Source organism: Choloepus didactylus, chromosome 15 (assembly GCF_015220235.1).
Source record: "Choloepus didactylus isolate mChoDid1 chromosome 15, mChoDid1.pri, whole genome shotgun sequence".
Taxonomy (NCBI): Eukaryota; Metazoa; Chordata; class Mammalia; order Pilosa; family Megalonychidae; genus Choloepus; species Choloepus didactylus.
Genome location: NC_051321.1, coordinates 20,506,487 through 20,524,298, shown reverse-complemented (window position 1 = coordinate 20,524,298; position 17,812 = coordinate 20,506,487). Strand labels below are relative to the sequence as shown.

Below are 17,812 nucleotides of genomic sequence, written 5' to 3'. Positions count from 1 at the left end.
TAAAGTGAAAGGTGATGACCTTTTAAAAATGAAAGTTAACTGTTTGCTGAAAGAGCAGATTCAGAATTGCTAGTCTGCTAGGATGCTGCTAGTTTGAGATTTGTTTGCTTTTTTCCTGAGGAATGGCTCTGTGTTCCCTTCCTTCTTCACTCTCCACTCACTGCTGCTCCCTTCCAGAAGTGGCAGTACTAACGACATAACTTTATCTGAAGCCTCTCTGTAGTTTGAATGCAAGCCACTCTAATGCAAATGCAAAACTATAGTTGCTTATAATATTGATGTCTGTGTACATATTGAATATGCTACAAGGAAGAACCTGTTGGCATTGCTTGATTTTTGTTGTTTTTTGCATGCTTTTAAGTTTTTCATTTTCTGATAACCTGTAACAGTTGTCTCTTGCTCTACCTGCTTTACTTTTTCTTTCTTAAATTCATTGTTTCCCCTTTTCCCTTTTGTCTCCTCCGTCTAGTATCTCCAGATGAAATGGCCGCTGCTTGATGTCCAGGCAGGGAGCCTCCAGAGCAGGCAAGCCCTCAAGGACGCCCGATCTCCATCACCGGCACACATTGTCGTGAGTAACCTTGCCGAGACTGCTTCCTTTACTGGGGGGAGATGAAGTAAAAGCTGTCTTGAGGATAGCAGACCTTGTTTATCAGCTTTTCTTTCATTAATAATATTTTTGGAATATTCATGGATATGATTTATATCTATAAGGTACTCTTTTTTCCATTATTGGACTTTCGAGATTGTAACCTAACCTGACATCTTTCAAACCTTTATTCTTTTCTCCATATATTGGGTTAGATTCTAGTCTCGTGGGGTCCAGTTAGTGGGAGAAAATCTCCATGGTTTGGAGGGGCCTAGAAATGGTATCAGAGCAGTTTTTAAAAATGCAATACCCAACACCTTTCCTAAAAAAATATCATTTAGGGGAGGTAAGGTGGGGAGGTGGGAGTCAGAAAACTCAAAGGGGAGCCCTGAGTTATTTGAGACTTTCAAATGTGCCACCTGTCCCCACCCCCCAATTTATCCTAATACTTGTTGGAAAGAAATTTTCTACACTAACATTAGAAAAATTTCTCCTGGGCTGATTTATTCCAAACCTAGAGTAGAAATAAACTTGGAAAGGCTTAAATTAGACTTAATCTGTATATCCATGGGCTTTGAAAGCATGTGGGTTTGATATAGGAAGTATTTGTTTTTAGTATTAAGGGACTACAACATAAAGTGTGTGTCTACATATATTTTTAATGCAGTTTCTTAGGATTTTGTAGGCTCTGAAAGTGGAATTTACAAATTAACCTCTTGAGAAGTTAACTCAGCCTTATTAGACTATTCCCTTCTATATATTTATACATGAGCTGGACTTCGTACTTTCGAGATAATTAATGGCAGATATATTTTTATAATGAATCCATGACAGGTAGTATTATACAAAACATGAAACAATTCATACATTTTTAATTTAAGTATCACAAAAATGTTATCTGCTAATATATTTTGCTTCTATATTATGTGTAATTTAAAAAAATTGTTAAATAATTTTCTTAAGTAGAAAAATCTTAAGACACATTGTGTCAAATTTCAGGCTAACTGCCTCCTTTTTGGTAGCTTACTATAATTGAGTATGTATTATTTAATGAATTATACTTCTGTTATGTAAATATTAAATTTATATATATGTGTGCATATCTTCATAAAATAATTTATTTCTGTAAAGCCACAGTCTGAGCCATTGTTTATGAAGATGTCTAATCTTTTGGTGTAAGTGAGGCATGTAGAAAGAAGGTTGATATTTGCCAGCAGCTTCCTCCTTACCCAACCCCACAATGAAATGGATGCTCCTAATTATACACTCTCCTACAATGTCAAGACGCCAGGGCTGGAGGTGACCTTAGACCACCCAGGCCCAACCTGCTCTCAGAAAAGGAAACTGAGGCCCAGAGATGCCAAGTGAATTGCCCAATGTCACACGCTGAGGTACTGGCCCGAGCGAGGACTGGATCCAGTTCCCCGCTGCCTGTCTGCGGCCTTGTGGTAGATTCTCTTCTAAGGGAGTTGGAGGGAACTTTCCTTGGCTGGTTCTGCTTTGCTTTCAACAGTGGGTTGTCATCGGGGACAGTGACATAGGTGTAAAGAAGTTGCTGGCTTGGGGTTCTGAGACAGGCTTCTCCTAGAAAAGTGAATGTCACATGAAAAATAGCCTTAGCAATGCCCAAAGCTGAATGAAATGTGTAGTAGTTACACAGTCGCACAGGGTAAAGGGAGGTGGCCTTTTGGTTCTGGGTCCAGGATCTGAAATTCAGTTCTCTGCTTTTGGAAATGCTCTGCAGGGCTTTCTCACACGTCTTAGCTGCAGAGGAAGGCTATTATCTTTAAAATCTCTCAGAGGTCTTTTCTCTCTTTGAGTGTGGGGGAAGGTGCGTATCTTAGAAGTGGTTCAGAGCTGACACAACCCCTTGCGGAGCCCCATGGAATCCCCATTCACGAACCTTACCCTCGTGCAAGAGTGGAGAACTTGTCCTTTTGGGGAGAGGTAATAAGTGGCCCCCTTCTCCCAAAATATCCCAAAAAGAACAGTTGCCACAGTTTAGGTTCTATGGACCTTATTTTTGTGTGTAGAAAATAACGATCTGGGGAGATGGCAAAACACCTTTTTCCCCAGAGCCAATGTGGATTTTGGCCGGGGATTGGGGGGGAAGCAGCGAGGGGACTTGGGTTCCCTTTTCCTCTGCTATTTAAATCGGAGGCCTGTTTACCATAGCAACCACTTTGGAGCACTCACCACCTTTGAGATGGAGACCCTCGTCCAAAGGAGCCACAGCTGGCAACTGTAATACACTCTTTTGTGCTTTCTGCCGTGCTCTTGGGGACCTGGGTAAGGGCACTGCATAGAGCTTGTGGGCTTGTGGGGGGAGGGTTGGCTTTGGGAGCTGGGGGGAGGAGAAAGGCCAAAAGCTTGGGGAAAATAGGCAACCAAATTTGTGACATGCTTATTAATGCTCATGGCAGCTAACTGGTGACTTCGGTTTTATGAATCAGCCTCGTCTTTGTGCGTTTTTTTGGTTTCCACGTAGCATCACGGGGTGAGAAGAGAGAGGGACCGTTCTCGGGAGGGGGAGGTAGTGACAGCGATGGGAAAGTAGGGTGTTCACTCGTACTTTGGGGGATGGGATGTTCATGCATCTTGAGGCTGTAAATTGATGATAACCTTTTCACGGGACATAGGGTAACATGTCTACTGAAACCATCTTGACAGGTGCAGCGTGTCTGTATTTATAAAGGGAGTGTTCTGAATTATGGCAGATAGATCATTTGGGTCTTTGTAGTTTGAGATTGGCCAGCAGGGTCTGGTTCATGTTCAGATTTGCTGATGAATGGCCAACTTTTCTCCAGACACTGGGGCTCTTCACATTTTGTTTTCCATCCTTTAAATAAAATGTTGTCACATCACAGTGTTTCATCAGACTTGTTTCAAAATAATTGTCTAAGGATTGCTTCCTGATTTCTCTGAAATTTGGATTTATTTTAACTTTTGGGCCAAGTGGTTTCATAATTACTTCTAGTATTTCACCTTGAAAACAGAGAAGTGTTCAGTGTTTGTTAGCAGTCCCTAGAGGCAGTCAGTATTCCTGGTTGCTAAGAAAATAACTTTCTTCAATACTCTTTTGGGGCAGAATCTTACCATACAGATTTAAAGCATTTTGTTGGAATATTTTAATCTGTGGTATGTGGGTTACCACATTATAAAATATTGATGTGTATAATAAATGTTCTCAAGTGGGGTATGTTTATCAAGTGATATTTAAATTAAAAAACAAACCCCACAGATGTCAGTGCCTGTAAGTGATCCGGCATCTTGTTTGTTATAATCCAGCTGCTCCTAATCTGTGTTTGGAGGACAGAAGAAATTATTCCCTGGGGCTGATATCTTGATTGGCTAGCCAAAAAAAGGGCATTTGCACAACAAATCAGTGTCTTCCTCCCCCTCCACCCCCCCCAAATTCATTGACTTAAAATCTCAAAGACACTAACCACATGTCTCCTCCCTTCTGTAGCCTTCTCAACCCCATTCTATTTCAGATAACTAATTCATTTTTCTTTCAGAGTTTTAAAAATTTATATTTTTTTTCCTTTTTTTTTTTTTTAAAAAAAAATGCCCTGTTAAAATGATGGCCAGACAGCAAGTTGTGTTTAGTGTAATGTTTAAGTCAGTCTTGGCTGAGCTGCCTTCAGCACTAGAGGAAGCTGTGGAGATAGGCGTGACCTCCGGGTACCACCTCCAGTGTCTCTGCTACACAAAGACTTTCCTTTAACTTACTTTGTACCAACCAGCAAAAAAAGATTCTGTACCTATCATGGTGGTATTTTGGTATAGTATATATCTCACAAAATGGCGGAAGTCTTCAAAAGTTCCTACAATTTTACCTTGGGGGTTTCCTTTTGAAGTTGATATGGAATTTTACCTTGGGGTGGGTTCCTAGTGGGCCGTGGTCTTGTGTGTTTGGTTGTGTAATGAGCGTTGAGATGTGGGATAAGAAAGCAGCCTGCATCCCGAGGAACAAAGCCTGCTGGACTGAGGTGGTGGACCATTTGTTGTTACTGCTTAAATGCTGAAAGAGAGCAGAAAACTCTTAGGAAATGCAGCATAAAACGGGTAGAACTTGAGACAAGGCCAAACTTTGCTGTCTGCGCCCAGCATTTTCAAATAAGCACAGGAGGCGTGATGAACCTTTCCTTTCCCTTGTGTTTCTGAAGAGTTTGCAGGGGGAACCTACTTAGAATTAATAACAAAAAACTACTTTGAGAGCATCCTCTTGGTTGGTCATTACATGCAGATCTTTTACCTGGTGGTATTCTCCCCTTCCCCATCGGATGTTTCCTGGCAGTTGGCACATGCTAGAGGCTGAGGCTCAGCAAAACCATTGCTCACCCCTACCTGTGTGGGCAGGTCTGGGCCAGACACCATGCAGGGGTGCAGGGTCCACCCTGGAGACCTGATGTTGACTGGGGAGCAGAGGCTGGGATGGCCCCACAAGGAAATGGCATTTGAAATGTGATTAGAAGGACCACTTGGAGTTGGCCAAATGAGGGTATAGGAGAGGGGGTGGGAGAACATTCCAGGCAGGAGAACAAACTTGTGTAAAGGTCCTAAGGGCAGTAGGGCTTGGTTGGGAGAGGAACAGAAAGCCAGCTAGGGTGGCTGGTGAGGACACAGGGTAGTGCTAGGGAAGGACACTGGGGAAGTCATTGAGGGATTTTGGCTGTTGACCTTAAGTGGCTTGTTTTAAGCTGCTTGCAGCAGGGATGGTGAGAGTGGACAGATTTTAGGAATCGTTTGGAGGGAACGTGGTTAGATGTTGGTGTGGAGGGAGAAAAGGGGCTCACAGGTAGGTAGATGGCCATGCCATTTCCTCAATGGAGAATATTGGAGGAGGAGCAGGTTTGAGGTAGAACTCTTTTTAGAGAGGTGAAGATACTGGGTTTTAAAGCAGTCTGGCACGAACTGGGAATGATTCATATGTTTTATTGGCTCCTTAAAAGCGATGTTGATTATCTATAAAATTTCCATTTACTTAGAAAATTTCCTTTTGCTGACTATGTGAGAAGAATGGCTTTAGCCCCGAGAGAAAGCCCAGTCAGTGATGAATGATACTAACAGTAATAGCCAGCACTTTCTAGGTGCTTTACTGATGTTAACTCGTTGAACCTCCCAACGGCCCATGCAGGAGGCGTTTTCATTATCCCCATTTTACAGAGGAGGAACGAGGCATAGGGAGGTTAAGTGTTTGCCCACGTTTCCAAGGGTGAGACTCAGCATGTGAAACAAGGCCCTGACTCGAGAGCATCCATCCTCGTCACCACTGCAACGCTGACTGGGAAAGAGACAAGTAGATGGCACTAATGGTGCAAAGAGGTGAACTCCTTACCAGGAGGAGCCCCCAGCCTCACCTGGGCAGGATGGGCATGGCTCAGTGAGACCCCCTAGCTTCACTGCAATGTGGGGCATGAGGTTGGCTGGGGATGATTTGGTTTCTGGGTATAAGTGTGTGGCTACAACAGAAGACCCACTGACATATTTTGGAAGGGAAAACATCCACCGGGGTAGGCGAATTTAGGTGGTGTGCGAGTGTGAGCCTGTACTGATTTCCTGGAAGCTTTCCCCTTTTGGTTTCCCCTTTTGGTTGTCTCCACTCCCTCCACTCTGTATATACTCTCCCCTCGATTCTTTTTATCCATTTGTGTGTGGCTTAGCCAGACTTTCTAGAATTCTTGGTCCAGTGGAAAAGTGGTAGATAGGATCTATAGTGTACATTGGGCCAAAATGGATTCTGTGGTCAAAGGTCCAGAGTTTGCTTCCCTTCTTCCAGAAACTAACACAGGGTAAGCGATTCTCAAGTTCTGGAGGTTTAGATTCACAGTGTGAGGATGGATCACCACGTCAATAGAAAATATTCTATCAGGGATTGTGCAACTTCGGTTGTATCCTTTTCAAATTAGTTTCGTGACCTTAAAGTCACATGCCAGTTCACTCAGAGCCTTCCTTTCTGTTGTTTAATCACTGTTGTAGCTGTCTCTTATCCGTGCTGTTCTCAGTCACTTCCAACGATGGGGCATCTATCTGCTGACATTGGCCATTTCCTTTTTGTGTAATATGGGCTCTTAAGAAAGTCCTGCCTTTATATATTGAGCTGAAATCTCTCTCCCTGAAAAACTCACTCCTTGATTTGAGTTTTACTGTTCAATTCTGCTTGGACATCAAGTCACATATCGTGAATGTTTGAAGGTTGTTGTTCTATATCCTTCCACCTCCAAGTCTTCTCATCAAAAAAATTATTCTCAATTGTAATTCAAGTCTTCAGTGATTGATCTCTTAAACTGTCTAAAAATAGGAATTGCTAATTTTTGATTCTAAAAAATCCTACCTTTAAAATAAGTGAAATTAATTTTTAAATATAACTTTCTTCATTTGTAAAATTCATGTTCATTACAGACAATTTGGAAACTAGCCCGTAATCTCACCACTCAGACATTACATTATGAATAATTTGGTGTATTTCCTTCTAGGCTTTTCCTCTCTGTGTATTAATATTTATATTTGCATTTAATGTACTTGAGTTCATAGTATATTTCCAACCTTGTATTCATTTAAAATGAAAACCGCTGTAGTTAATAATAAGCACTTCCCCCAGGTCATAAAAATTCTTAAAAGATTTTTAATAACCATGTAACAGTCCATAATATGATTATAAACCCCAGTTTACTTAATCAATGCCATATTGTTGGACCTTTAGATTACTTCCTTTTGTTTCTGCTATTCTAAATAATCCTACGGTGAACATCTTTGTGCATCTTTGCCTATCCCTCTCCCTTTTGTTAGAATAGATTCTTAGGAAGAAATTAACATCTTAGGAAGGAAGAAAGTAAATGGGACCAAAGGTTTTTTTTTTTTTTTTTTTTTTTTTAAACCTTCTTGATACATAAACCACAAATTGTTTTCCAGAGAGGTCTTGATTTTTATGTCTGTCAGCACTGTTTGAGAGTTTGACTTGCCATGATTAGAAAGATTTTAACATCTCGGGGGGAATTTAACAGAAGAAAAAGTCGAGGCTTCTCTGGAGATATGTGCCCTTATTCCACTTCACTCCAGAAAACAAGACCCAGCCCATCCAAGTCAACCTCTTCAAAGCCTTTGACCTTCAAAAAGACATACAAAATGATTGTTACTTAAATGGTCAATAGGTTTTAATGTCAGCCGATATTATCCTGGTTTTACAGAATTACGTATATTCATTTTGGATAATCCACAGCATAATGCTTAGATGTTTTAGGTTAACTTTAGCCCCCTGCGACATTAGAGGTCTTTCCTCTTACAACCTCGGATAATTGCAGAGGAATTTGGTTACAGTATCTGTTTTAATGACATTGTTGGGCATGTGATTTATTTGATACTGTGTGTGACCTTGGTTAGAAATACGAACCTGGATTATGTTTCTGGGAAAATGTCTCCACTTTTCCAAGATGCCATTTGTTGCTATGTTTAAGACCAGGCCACAGTATATGCAGAGAGGGTTGGCAGCTTCCTATCAGCCCTTAACCATTTCTCAGTGCTCTGTCCTCTTGTGCTTGGGGAAAAAGTCTTTGGCAGCCTTAGGCTAACATTTCCTGACATTTGTTTTAGTGAGTGATAATAAGGTTACTGGAAAACAGGATTCCCTCCTAAAATAGGTTTAGGGAAACTTGGGGTTATGAAAAGTGAATTGGTTTTTTTTGCGCAGGGTCTTGCCTCCACTGGCTGCTTTGGGCCTGTCCTAGAAAAGGACTCCCTGAAGCTTGCTTGACTGCAGGACTCTTCTCAGCATCTTAAGGGACAAGATTGGAACATACTTTGGAAAGTTGTTTTCGTTTCAGCACCTGCTCTGTTTACCAAGCGTGGGCGCCTGTTTTCAATTAACATGGATCTACTTAGAGCTAAATGCATGGTTTTGACTGTGTTTATCTTTCCAGTAAATAAAGCAAAAGTGTTCATCTGGCACCCATCCTGGTCTGCTTGTCATTTCTTGTCCTGCTGATTAACGTTATGCTTGGGGCTTGCTTTCCCAACCAGACTGTAAGTACCTTGAAGCCAGGGAGCCCTATAGTTTATTTCTTTGCATGTGGCTTTCTATTTTCCTACTGTTAATTAAGCAGGTAACCAATTTCTGCTGAGGAACTGGAGTTCATTTAGTTGGAATGGGTATGAATTTGTTCAGAATCATCTTGATTAACACAACAGCTGGTACAGGTCTCTGTTTCCTACCTGATGTGGTAGCATGTTTTGGGGAAACATAATTTTGGGTTATGACTGTGCACGTGGTAATCCACCACTATACTTTCCAGCTCACCGTGGAGTGTCTAATCGCCACAGCTACATTTATCTGGAACGTGGTTAACATGAGCTCCAGGAGGTCAGGCTGTAGGAAATCTTCTCTCTTTCTAATCTTGGTTTAAACTCGACTGTTCCTTAGGAATCCTGAGATGGGGTGTCTGAACTCTTTGAGAGTGCCAAGTTGGGGAAATCTAGGACTTGATTGTTTATTATGGAAATGAGGTATATTTCAAGCATGATATTGTAGGCTATATGAAGTTATTTCACGATTGGCTTGTTAATGGCTCACAGGTCAGGTTTTCAACTCTTTTAATAAATTAATATAAAAAGAGAAAACTGGATTTCCAAATTGTCCCTTGGAGTGTACTGAAAACTAAGGCAGGAAGGCCCTGAGATGACAAACTATATGTATCTATAAGCATATGTTTATGTTTTCAGTCTGGCTGGGAAAGTTTATTGTTATGATCCTCTTGTACATAAGCAACTTAGGTGAGTTGCTTCGGGTTCCGCAGGCAGGAATTAGTCATATTCAGAAAAATATCCAAGTCTTGCGCCAGCCTTAAGCTCTCCCTTAAGCGTCAGACTCAAACCCCCTATTTGGCTGTTCACAGACACAGGGAAATAAGCAAATCCAAAATCTAACTCTTTATTTCCATTCGGCTCCACCGCCAAACCTGCCGATCCCTGCTAACCTTACTGAAGATCCACATTTACCAATTGCTTAGGCCCCAAACCTTGGAGGTCATCGCTGATTTCTCTTTTCCACTCACAGCCCACATTCAGGCCAGTGGCCTCTCTCTCTGCTCATGATCCATGGGTGTATTGTGTCAGCTCTACCTTCAAAGTGTACGTGGAGCTGACCACCTTTCCCCACCTCCACCTTTCCCCTGGAGTCCAGGCTACCATCATCTCGCACTTGGATGTCACCAGAGCCTTTGCTTTCCAAAACCTTTGTAACTTCCACCTTCCACTGTTGGCTCCTGCAGTTCATTCCCACACTTGAGGAGGTCTGTAGGACAGATCATCTCACACACCTCTCCTGAAAGTTTGGAGGATAGATTTTTGCCTTTCGTAAAAGAGGCCTAGCTCTGCAGCTATGAAATCATCTGATTGAATGGTGTGACTTTTGAGATTGCAGGCCTCAGAGTGGTGAGCAGAAACGTTGATGAGACCCAGGCACGAGCCAGGCTTGCAGTTTTGTATTGGCTGGAGGAGACAGAGCCAGTGGGCAACGGAAGAGTGCGGAGCCGAGCAAGCCCCAGATCGCCAGATCCTACTAACTAGTGTGGCAGGATGGGGCAGATCTCTGGGTTGTCCCCAAGCAGGATGCAGAGTGCCTCCAGACGGTACCATACCTCTGCCTTCCCCCAAAATGTGCTGTCTGTGCAGCCATAGCCTGTCTGCAGTGTGAGGCTTCTGAAGAATTCTGAATGGTGTGATGCAACCTGTTTTCTAGCCAGAGTCTGCGTCACGGGTGGATCCGGGCAGTGACGAAGCACATCTCCGAGACTGTTTAATAGGCTTAAATGAGGTGGGGTCAGCATGTGTCCCAGCGCAGGGGGGCAAAGGCTGTTTGTCCTTCCATTTCGAGGGCACGGTCTGCTTGTTGCTCTCACAGAGACACTGTCTACATTGCCCAGGTACTGGGGTGAAGAAACAGCAAGTATTTCTGGCGACTGAGGAAGGAGGGAAGAAAGGAAGGCAGGCTGGCCTGCCGCACAGGCCTGGGCACGGGTCCCTCTTGTGACCCCCAGACAAGGAGGGGCTCACCTTGAGGGTGGCCCCGTTATTGAGACTGATCTTTGGCCCCCAATTCTGAGTCTTCCTCTTTCTGTGGTTCCTGAAGTTAGACTCAGGGACATACGTGAGATTGTAGAGTAGTGTTTTTCCCTACCCCTTTCTAATTCAAGGGAGGAGCCAACCTTGATGGGTGGAGTTAGAAAATAAAATCTAAAAAAAGCATCTCAATAACAGAAGGGGGGAGCAAGGCCAGGCAGAAGGGCTCCTGGAGAAACCTTTGGGATGATTCACTTGAAACTCAGGAAAAAAATAGTTTTTTTTGGAAAGAGGTAGCGGCCCCCTTCAGCCAAAGCTCATAAATGAAGGGATGTCTGAAACCCTGTGTAGTGATGACAAAGGCAAGAGACATTGTCAGATGCCCAGTAAGTTTGACTGGTAGGAGCTGTTAAACTGTTAGCGTTTTTAGAAGGGACTCAAGCATATCTTCCTTCCTTCCTCATGCTCCTTCCCATCCCATTTCCGCAGAGCACTTGATTGGCATAGTTACTTGAAGTTGTTTTCAGGTGTGGAGAATAACATCTCTGTACCTATGTACCTACCTCCCAACATAGGAAGTCAAATGCTAACAGTGGACTAGGATTCTGAAGATGACATCTCTCTCTACACTTTTCTTTCTTTCTGATAACAGCATCCTCTCCTCTCCTTAACTGTGGGGGACTGGCCTTCCTCTGTTTCACTTGGTTCTGGTAGACATATGACCCAGGCCAATTATAATTTCCCATTGCAATTGGTCAAGGGGCAGGTGTGTGATGCAAGCAGACACTTACGAGTCTTCTAGGCAGAGAAGGCCTAAATCCATAGCTCTTCATAACTACTGTCATTCCCACACACGTGCACACACAACATACATATACACACCCCACTGAATGGATGCTTGCTTTCAGAAGATTAGGATGGGTGTGTGTGTTGGGGGAGGGGGTTGCCTTTATGGCATCATTTAGTTCAATGTAACCACCTCTCATCCTGGACCAGTTAGGAGGGCGCTAGTTCAAGCTAGTTCAGATGAGTTTCGGTTTCCTGCAGCCAAAAGAGTTCCAACTAGGACAGTTTCCAAGCCTTAAGTTTATAATAAAAAAGTTATCTCTTCTTTTGAATTTTTAATTCTTTTTGAGTTAAAAATGCTGGAACATGCATTGATTTTTCCACTATGTAAATAAGGACCTAAGTGGAACACCCTTGCTATCTTTAAGAGAATTGATTTGTGCTAGTCTGAGAATTGCATTAAGAGGGAGATGTACTATACACAGCCTCCCACCGCGCCCCTAATTTCTAGAGAGAGGCTTGGGTAAAAAGGAGCTTCAGTGATTCACTTCTGAATCACTGCACTCTGCTCAATAGTGTCATGGGGGAATTTTGAAAATGAACTTTAGGTATTTTCATGAAATTCCTGTTTCATATTTTCAGTTTCTTGGAGTTTTCTCTTCTTTAACGTGTTTGTTTTTGCCCTAATGCTTTATTTTTGTTCCTTGTGACACTGGAGGTAACAGTCAGGTAATGAATACTATTAAGTACTGCCCTTTTAGTTGATAAATGTGATAACCTCAGATACATAAAATGCCACAGCAATAAGGAGGCATCCCTGCAGCTTCTGTGGTTTCCCTTCTTTCTTTCTGAACACTTACTTATCTTGAGAAGCACTACTTAACTTTTGTGGATAACTGGTGACAGAGAACACAGGCATTTATTTCTGTTTGGCTTGTTGGTGATTACCAGTCAAAAACTTTACCGTTTGAGGAAGATTGTATCCATTTCCCTTTAAAGTGCATATAAACTGTGAAAAGGTCCTGCAACTTCAAAAGGCTAACGCTGCTGAGCAGAGTGCAGGGCTTGTACTTGGAGAATGTGTTGAGAAAAATTCCAAGACCTCTGATATGCCAGGGCTCCAAGGAAAAGAATGCATTGATGGATTATTATCTGGGGAGGGAAAGGAGGAGAGAGTAAGGGATAATAGAGGGGTTGCAGCTGTCATTTCTCCTTTAGGCCATCAACCTTTTTGGAAAAGTGTCAGAAATTGAGCCTCTTGCTGGACCTATCAGAGCTCAGTCAAATTCCATCAAGATGTGATTGTGGGCAAAATCCTCATCAACTCACTGTTTAAAAGCTTGTTCCAAATGAAATGGTGGAAGAGAAGATCACTTCTCATGTTTTTGGTCAGAACCAGAAATGAGAAAGTGCCTAAGAAAATGTAAGTTGGGGTTGGGAGCTGGGCTGAGGCTTAGCGGTCTTGATTTATCCCCCTGCCAGGCCATCTCCTGGCTCTCCATGGTTGATGTCTGCAGCAGGACATGGCCTATGGGCCAGGTGTGAAGACGTGCGGAATCAGCCCACTCTGTGTATGTCACATTTGTGAGTATTTGCAGTGTACATTTCTGGCAGTTACAGAAAACTTGAACTTCAGCAGTGATCTCCATGGTTCTCCTTTTTTTCCTCCCACTCTCCAATTACAGATTGTGTAATAAACAACAAAAAAATGAAGATGTGTCTACAAGGGGTGATACTTTTTAATGTTATCTAAACTTAATTTGGAAGGGTAAGCCCCTCCACCCTACCCCCCCGATCCCCAACCAAGTCGGCATCTGTCCAGTTGGATGTTTTTAGGTGCAGGCCCACAATGACTCTCGCCCTGGTTTACAGCTCTTACCACACTGTGAGTGCAGGCCTGATGTGAGATGCAGCTTGGTGCTTACGCCAACAACCTCATGGTTAGGTTTTAGAGCACGATTTGAAACATATAACTCCCCGAGAGACAATAAGGACATTCGGTGAGCCTGAATGTGTGTGTTTGGCAGGAGATTGAGCCCTGGACTTCAGTATGGAATAAATGAGTGAGCAGAGAGGACGTTTGTCAGGGAGAGGGAGGGAGGGGGGCCATCGGTGAGGGGAGATGAGCTGAGGCTCCAGGAGTGACCAGCGCTACATACAGGGGCCAGCAGGGCTGGGTTTGGATAAGTGTCCCTGTGTCTGGATGCCTGTGTGAATTTCCTCCAGAAGTTTTGAATTGGCAAAATGAAATCTGCTGGATCTGGAGCAAGGGTGGGGATCGTCGGGATCCTGCTGTGCGCAGGAATGGGATAGCAGAGGTCAGAACAGAAGCCAGAGGAGAGGGCTTGCCGAGCTTTTTGCCATGCACTGTTCTGGAGCCTCCTTTACAACAGGATTGCAAATTATAAACCAGAATCTTGTCCTTTCTCATGCTAGCTCTTCTGTTACTGATTTATCTCTTGCTGTCGGATTTAATCCTGGAATTTGCAGGTTGGAAGGGAACTCAGAGGTTTCTTGGTGTAAGGCCCTCGTTTTGATGTAGTTAGAAACGGATGTGTTGAAGAAGGGAAAGGCTCATTCAAGATCATGGTCATACTTGATGGTTCCTGAGCACTTATACTTCCAGGCACTGTTTAAGTAATTTACATGATTGTCATTTTGAATACTCATAGCACTCTTATGAGTTAGCTCTTAGGACTTACTGTTCCATTTTACAGATGAGGAAACTGAGGTTTAGCAGGAGAATTGTGTGCCTGAGGTCACACAGCTGGTAAGTGCCAGACTGGAATTTGAACCCAGAATCTTGGCTGCAGATCTAGGACCCTCGCCCATGGCTGTTAACGCTTCCTCCACCGGGAGTGTGCACACAGCCAGGGAGGGTCAGGTTTCCGGACACCAGACCATGCTGGAGCCTCTGAGGCCTGTCATTCCTTTGTGATACTGTTAGTTCCCATCAAGGAAAGGAGGCTTGGTGAGCTCCTAGGAGGAAAGGTATGAACTCATGGCCGAAAGAGACCAACAAAAGGAGGTTTGCATCAAGATGCACCTTCCATTCAACTCAAATTATATCTCCTTTTACACAGTGTGAATATGTGCCTCAAACGGGAAGGTGAATTACAAATCTGTTTTGGTAAATTGCATTGGCTAGCAGCCTCTCCTGAATGTCTTGTCTTAACTCATCAACCGTTTTGTGCCATGAATATCTACTTCCTAGTTTATCTTTTGTATAAATTTGGATTTTTTAAGTGTTGGATTATTTCCCAGGATGGTTGCAGTTCCCAGTGGGGTGTCTGTTTCATAGTCTCCTGGGCAGCTTTGGTGAGAGGAGTCCCTGTTAGGTGTGATTGTTCTAGCTGCTTTTCAGGACAGGTGAGGCTGATTGCCTTCGAGCTCTTTAAAAAATTAAAACAAACAAACGAAAAATATAGCAGCAATACAGAGGATGATATAACAGACACACCATGTCCCTGCCACCTAAAATCACAATGATTAACCATCTTCCCTGTAAACCCAAGCTTCTGTTGTCTTCGCTAGTCCATGAACTTCTTTTCTGAGAGATTTTGTGCCTATAAGGCCAGGACTTTATCCTTCTCTGCATACACATCAGTATACAATGTATCACAATCAGTGTTAGTGGCTTTTAAATTCTAAATAGATAGTTTCATATTTCACACAATTTTCTGCAGCTTACTTTTCTTATTCAGCATTCCATTTGAATTTTTACCATGTTCATACATTAAAACTAGTCCACCCATTTTAACTGCCATGTAGTAATCCATTGTATGGCTATACCATCATTTTCCATTTTTGTATTAATGGTTATTTGGGTTGTTTCCTTTGTGTGTGTGTGTGTGTTGTTTAAAAGATTATAAACAGTGCTGCAATCACCTACTTGAAAGGTCTACATAGGCAAGAGTGCAGGAGGTCCTCAGGGCTCATACTATATAGGGGAATAGCTAGGACATAGACATGCTGGTTTTCAACCTTAGTTCATGTGGTATTGCCAAGTTCTCCAGAGAACTTACCTCCCAGTGTATAATCATTTCCTTTTGCTACAGTCTCACCAGCATTCAATCTTGTCCAACTTAAAATTTTGCCAACCTGATGGATGTGCATTGGCATCTTACCATGTTTCAGTTTGCATTTCTTCGATGACTCTTGAGGTTGAGCATCTTGTCATACGTTCTTTGTCTCCTGTGTGACATGCCTGGTTTAATCCTTTGATCATTTTAAAGAAATGGGATCATTTTTCCTTATTGATTTATATAGGAGCTCTTCATATAAATTGGCAACTTGGTTATATGTTTTGGAAATATTTTCTCCCAGTCTGTGATTTGTTTTTAAATTTTGTTTAGATGGGTTTCTTAAATAAGAAAGTTTTAAGTTTTAATGTACTCAAATTTGTTAGTCTTTTCCTCTATGCTTTCATTTTGTACCCGTTTTAAGGAGCTCCAAATTCTGTGCCAATTTAGTTGTGGGAACTCTGATTTTCACTGAGCATCTGCTTGTTCAATAGCCACATCTAAGGAATTTTTTTTGGTAGGAATCTAAGCCAGGGGATTGATTTTTAAACTAGGATTCAAATATGGTTTAAAACAACTCATTTGGAGAAAGATGTAGAAGCTATAGGCTGGATCCATATCTAGAATTTGGAAGTGCAAAGGAAGTAAATAATTCTAAGTCCCTTGGCTCTGGGACAGTAGCTTTCTATGTTTTATCTCATCAATCTTCCCAACATTCTTTAAGTAGTAGATTTTATCTCTGTTTTAGAGATAAGAAAACCAAAGCTTAAAGAAGTTAAATATTTTGCGAGGTAAATAGCCTAGCCCAGGTTCAGATCCAGATCTTTTTGACCACAAAGCTTTTGTGCTTTGTCCTCTACCCCATTGCTTTCTTGAAAGTTACTTGGAATTTGAGTTCCAATGCCTTTATGTTATTTTTAATTTGGATCTAATTGAAAAGAAAGAGAGGTGAGGGTGGAAGACAGAAACGAGAAAGGGGAAGGACTTGAGATTTGATAATAGAAACTAAAAATCTATCACTAACTAGGAAGGCAGTTCAAAAAGGCATAGCTCCGTATTTCATGTCACGTAAACGTTAAAAGCGCAAATAATTGCATCATGCCCGTCTGCTGAGTAATCACCCCTCCCCCATGTTAGGGGGAGGCGAGAAGTCTGGGAAGCTGCTTTTACCTAAGGAATTACATTCCAGGGGACTCTGAGGATTTAGGTAACCACAGAAGCCATTTATTTTGAGTACATTGAGATTTCTGCCACTTTGATCCCTAATCCATAGCATAATTAATAAATGAAATGTGCTGTAGCACAGGTTTTTTTTACAAAGTGTACTTTTAAAATGGCTTTTGGTCTGACATGACTCATTTGCCACTTGGAAAAGCGTGGTCAGGCTGGGAAGGGCAGGCCAGGGAGGAGGCCTGGTGGGTGGTTAGGGGCTGATCCTGGGCCATGGCTCTTGCCTTGGGTCTCTGCAGGGCAGACCCTTCAACACCTCCCTGACTGGGTGCTCCGGGAAGCCCGAGGGAGTAAGGACTGAAAAGTTCCCTGGTAGGTCTGGGGAGCATGGACCACTCATAACCAGTGCTCATCTTTTTACTTGTCCTTGTCCATTTATATCAGTTGGGGAAAGTTGCGGTGAGTAGATGGTAATAACTAGAGTGATTACTGGTTGCTCAAACTGAAAGGTTGCACATCTACTTTGGCTTTCCCCACCCCCCCTCACTTCCCTCCCTCCCTCCCTCCCTCCCTCCCTTCTTCCTTTCTTCCCTGTTTCTCTCCTTCCCTCCCTCCCTCCCTCCCTCCTTTCTTTCCCTTCCACTCTCCCAATATAAATATTTAGCAAATTACCCACAAGGAGATAAGCTGGGACATGTCAGCTGATCAAGAAAATATTTTTGCTTTCATGGAGTTTCTGTTCTATTGTTGGGGGCAGAGTGAGGAACAGAGGACACAACCAGTAAATAGATAAATAAGAATAAAAACAAATTAATAATATTAGTAAAAAATAAAGAAAAAATATATATTGTTGACACTTACTATGTGCCAAATTCTACATATATCACTTTAATCCTTGCAAGCATTTGGGTGGTTGACACTGTTATTGTTCCCATTTTACAGATGTAGAAACGAGACCACAAAGAGAAAGGGAATGGCCTCCTCAGAGCTGGAAATCCAGACCTTTGTAGTTTTAGTTAGATTCGTGGCCAAGCTCTTATTCAAACCTCTCCTACCAGCTTAAGATGATATTGGGATTTCTGATAGTGAAAGGAGCTATGGGGAAGATAAAGCAGGGCAGTGGGACAGAGAGGGACACCGTGGATGGGGTCTCTCTTAGATGGGGTGGGCAGTGCGGGCCCTCTGAGAA

General features: G+C 42.6%; 1 protein-coding gene across 41 annotated transcripts in view; it reads left to right on the top strand.

Annotated features, from left to right (window-relative positions):
• TCF7L2 (transcription factor 7 like 2) overlaps nucleotides 1–17,812 on the top strand; it is a 188,387-nt gene that overhangs the window by 73,955 nt on the left and 96,620 nt on the right. For all 41 annotated transcript variants that reach the window (XM_037803726.1, XM_037803722.1, XM_037803724.1 and 38 more), the window contains one exon: nucleotides 470–571. In XM_037803726.1, the coding sequence (XP_037659654.1) occupies nucleotides 470–571 (102 nt within the window). The remainder of the gene's footprint in view (nucleotides 1–469; nucleotides 572–17,812) is intronic.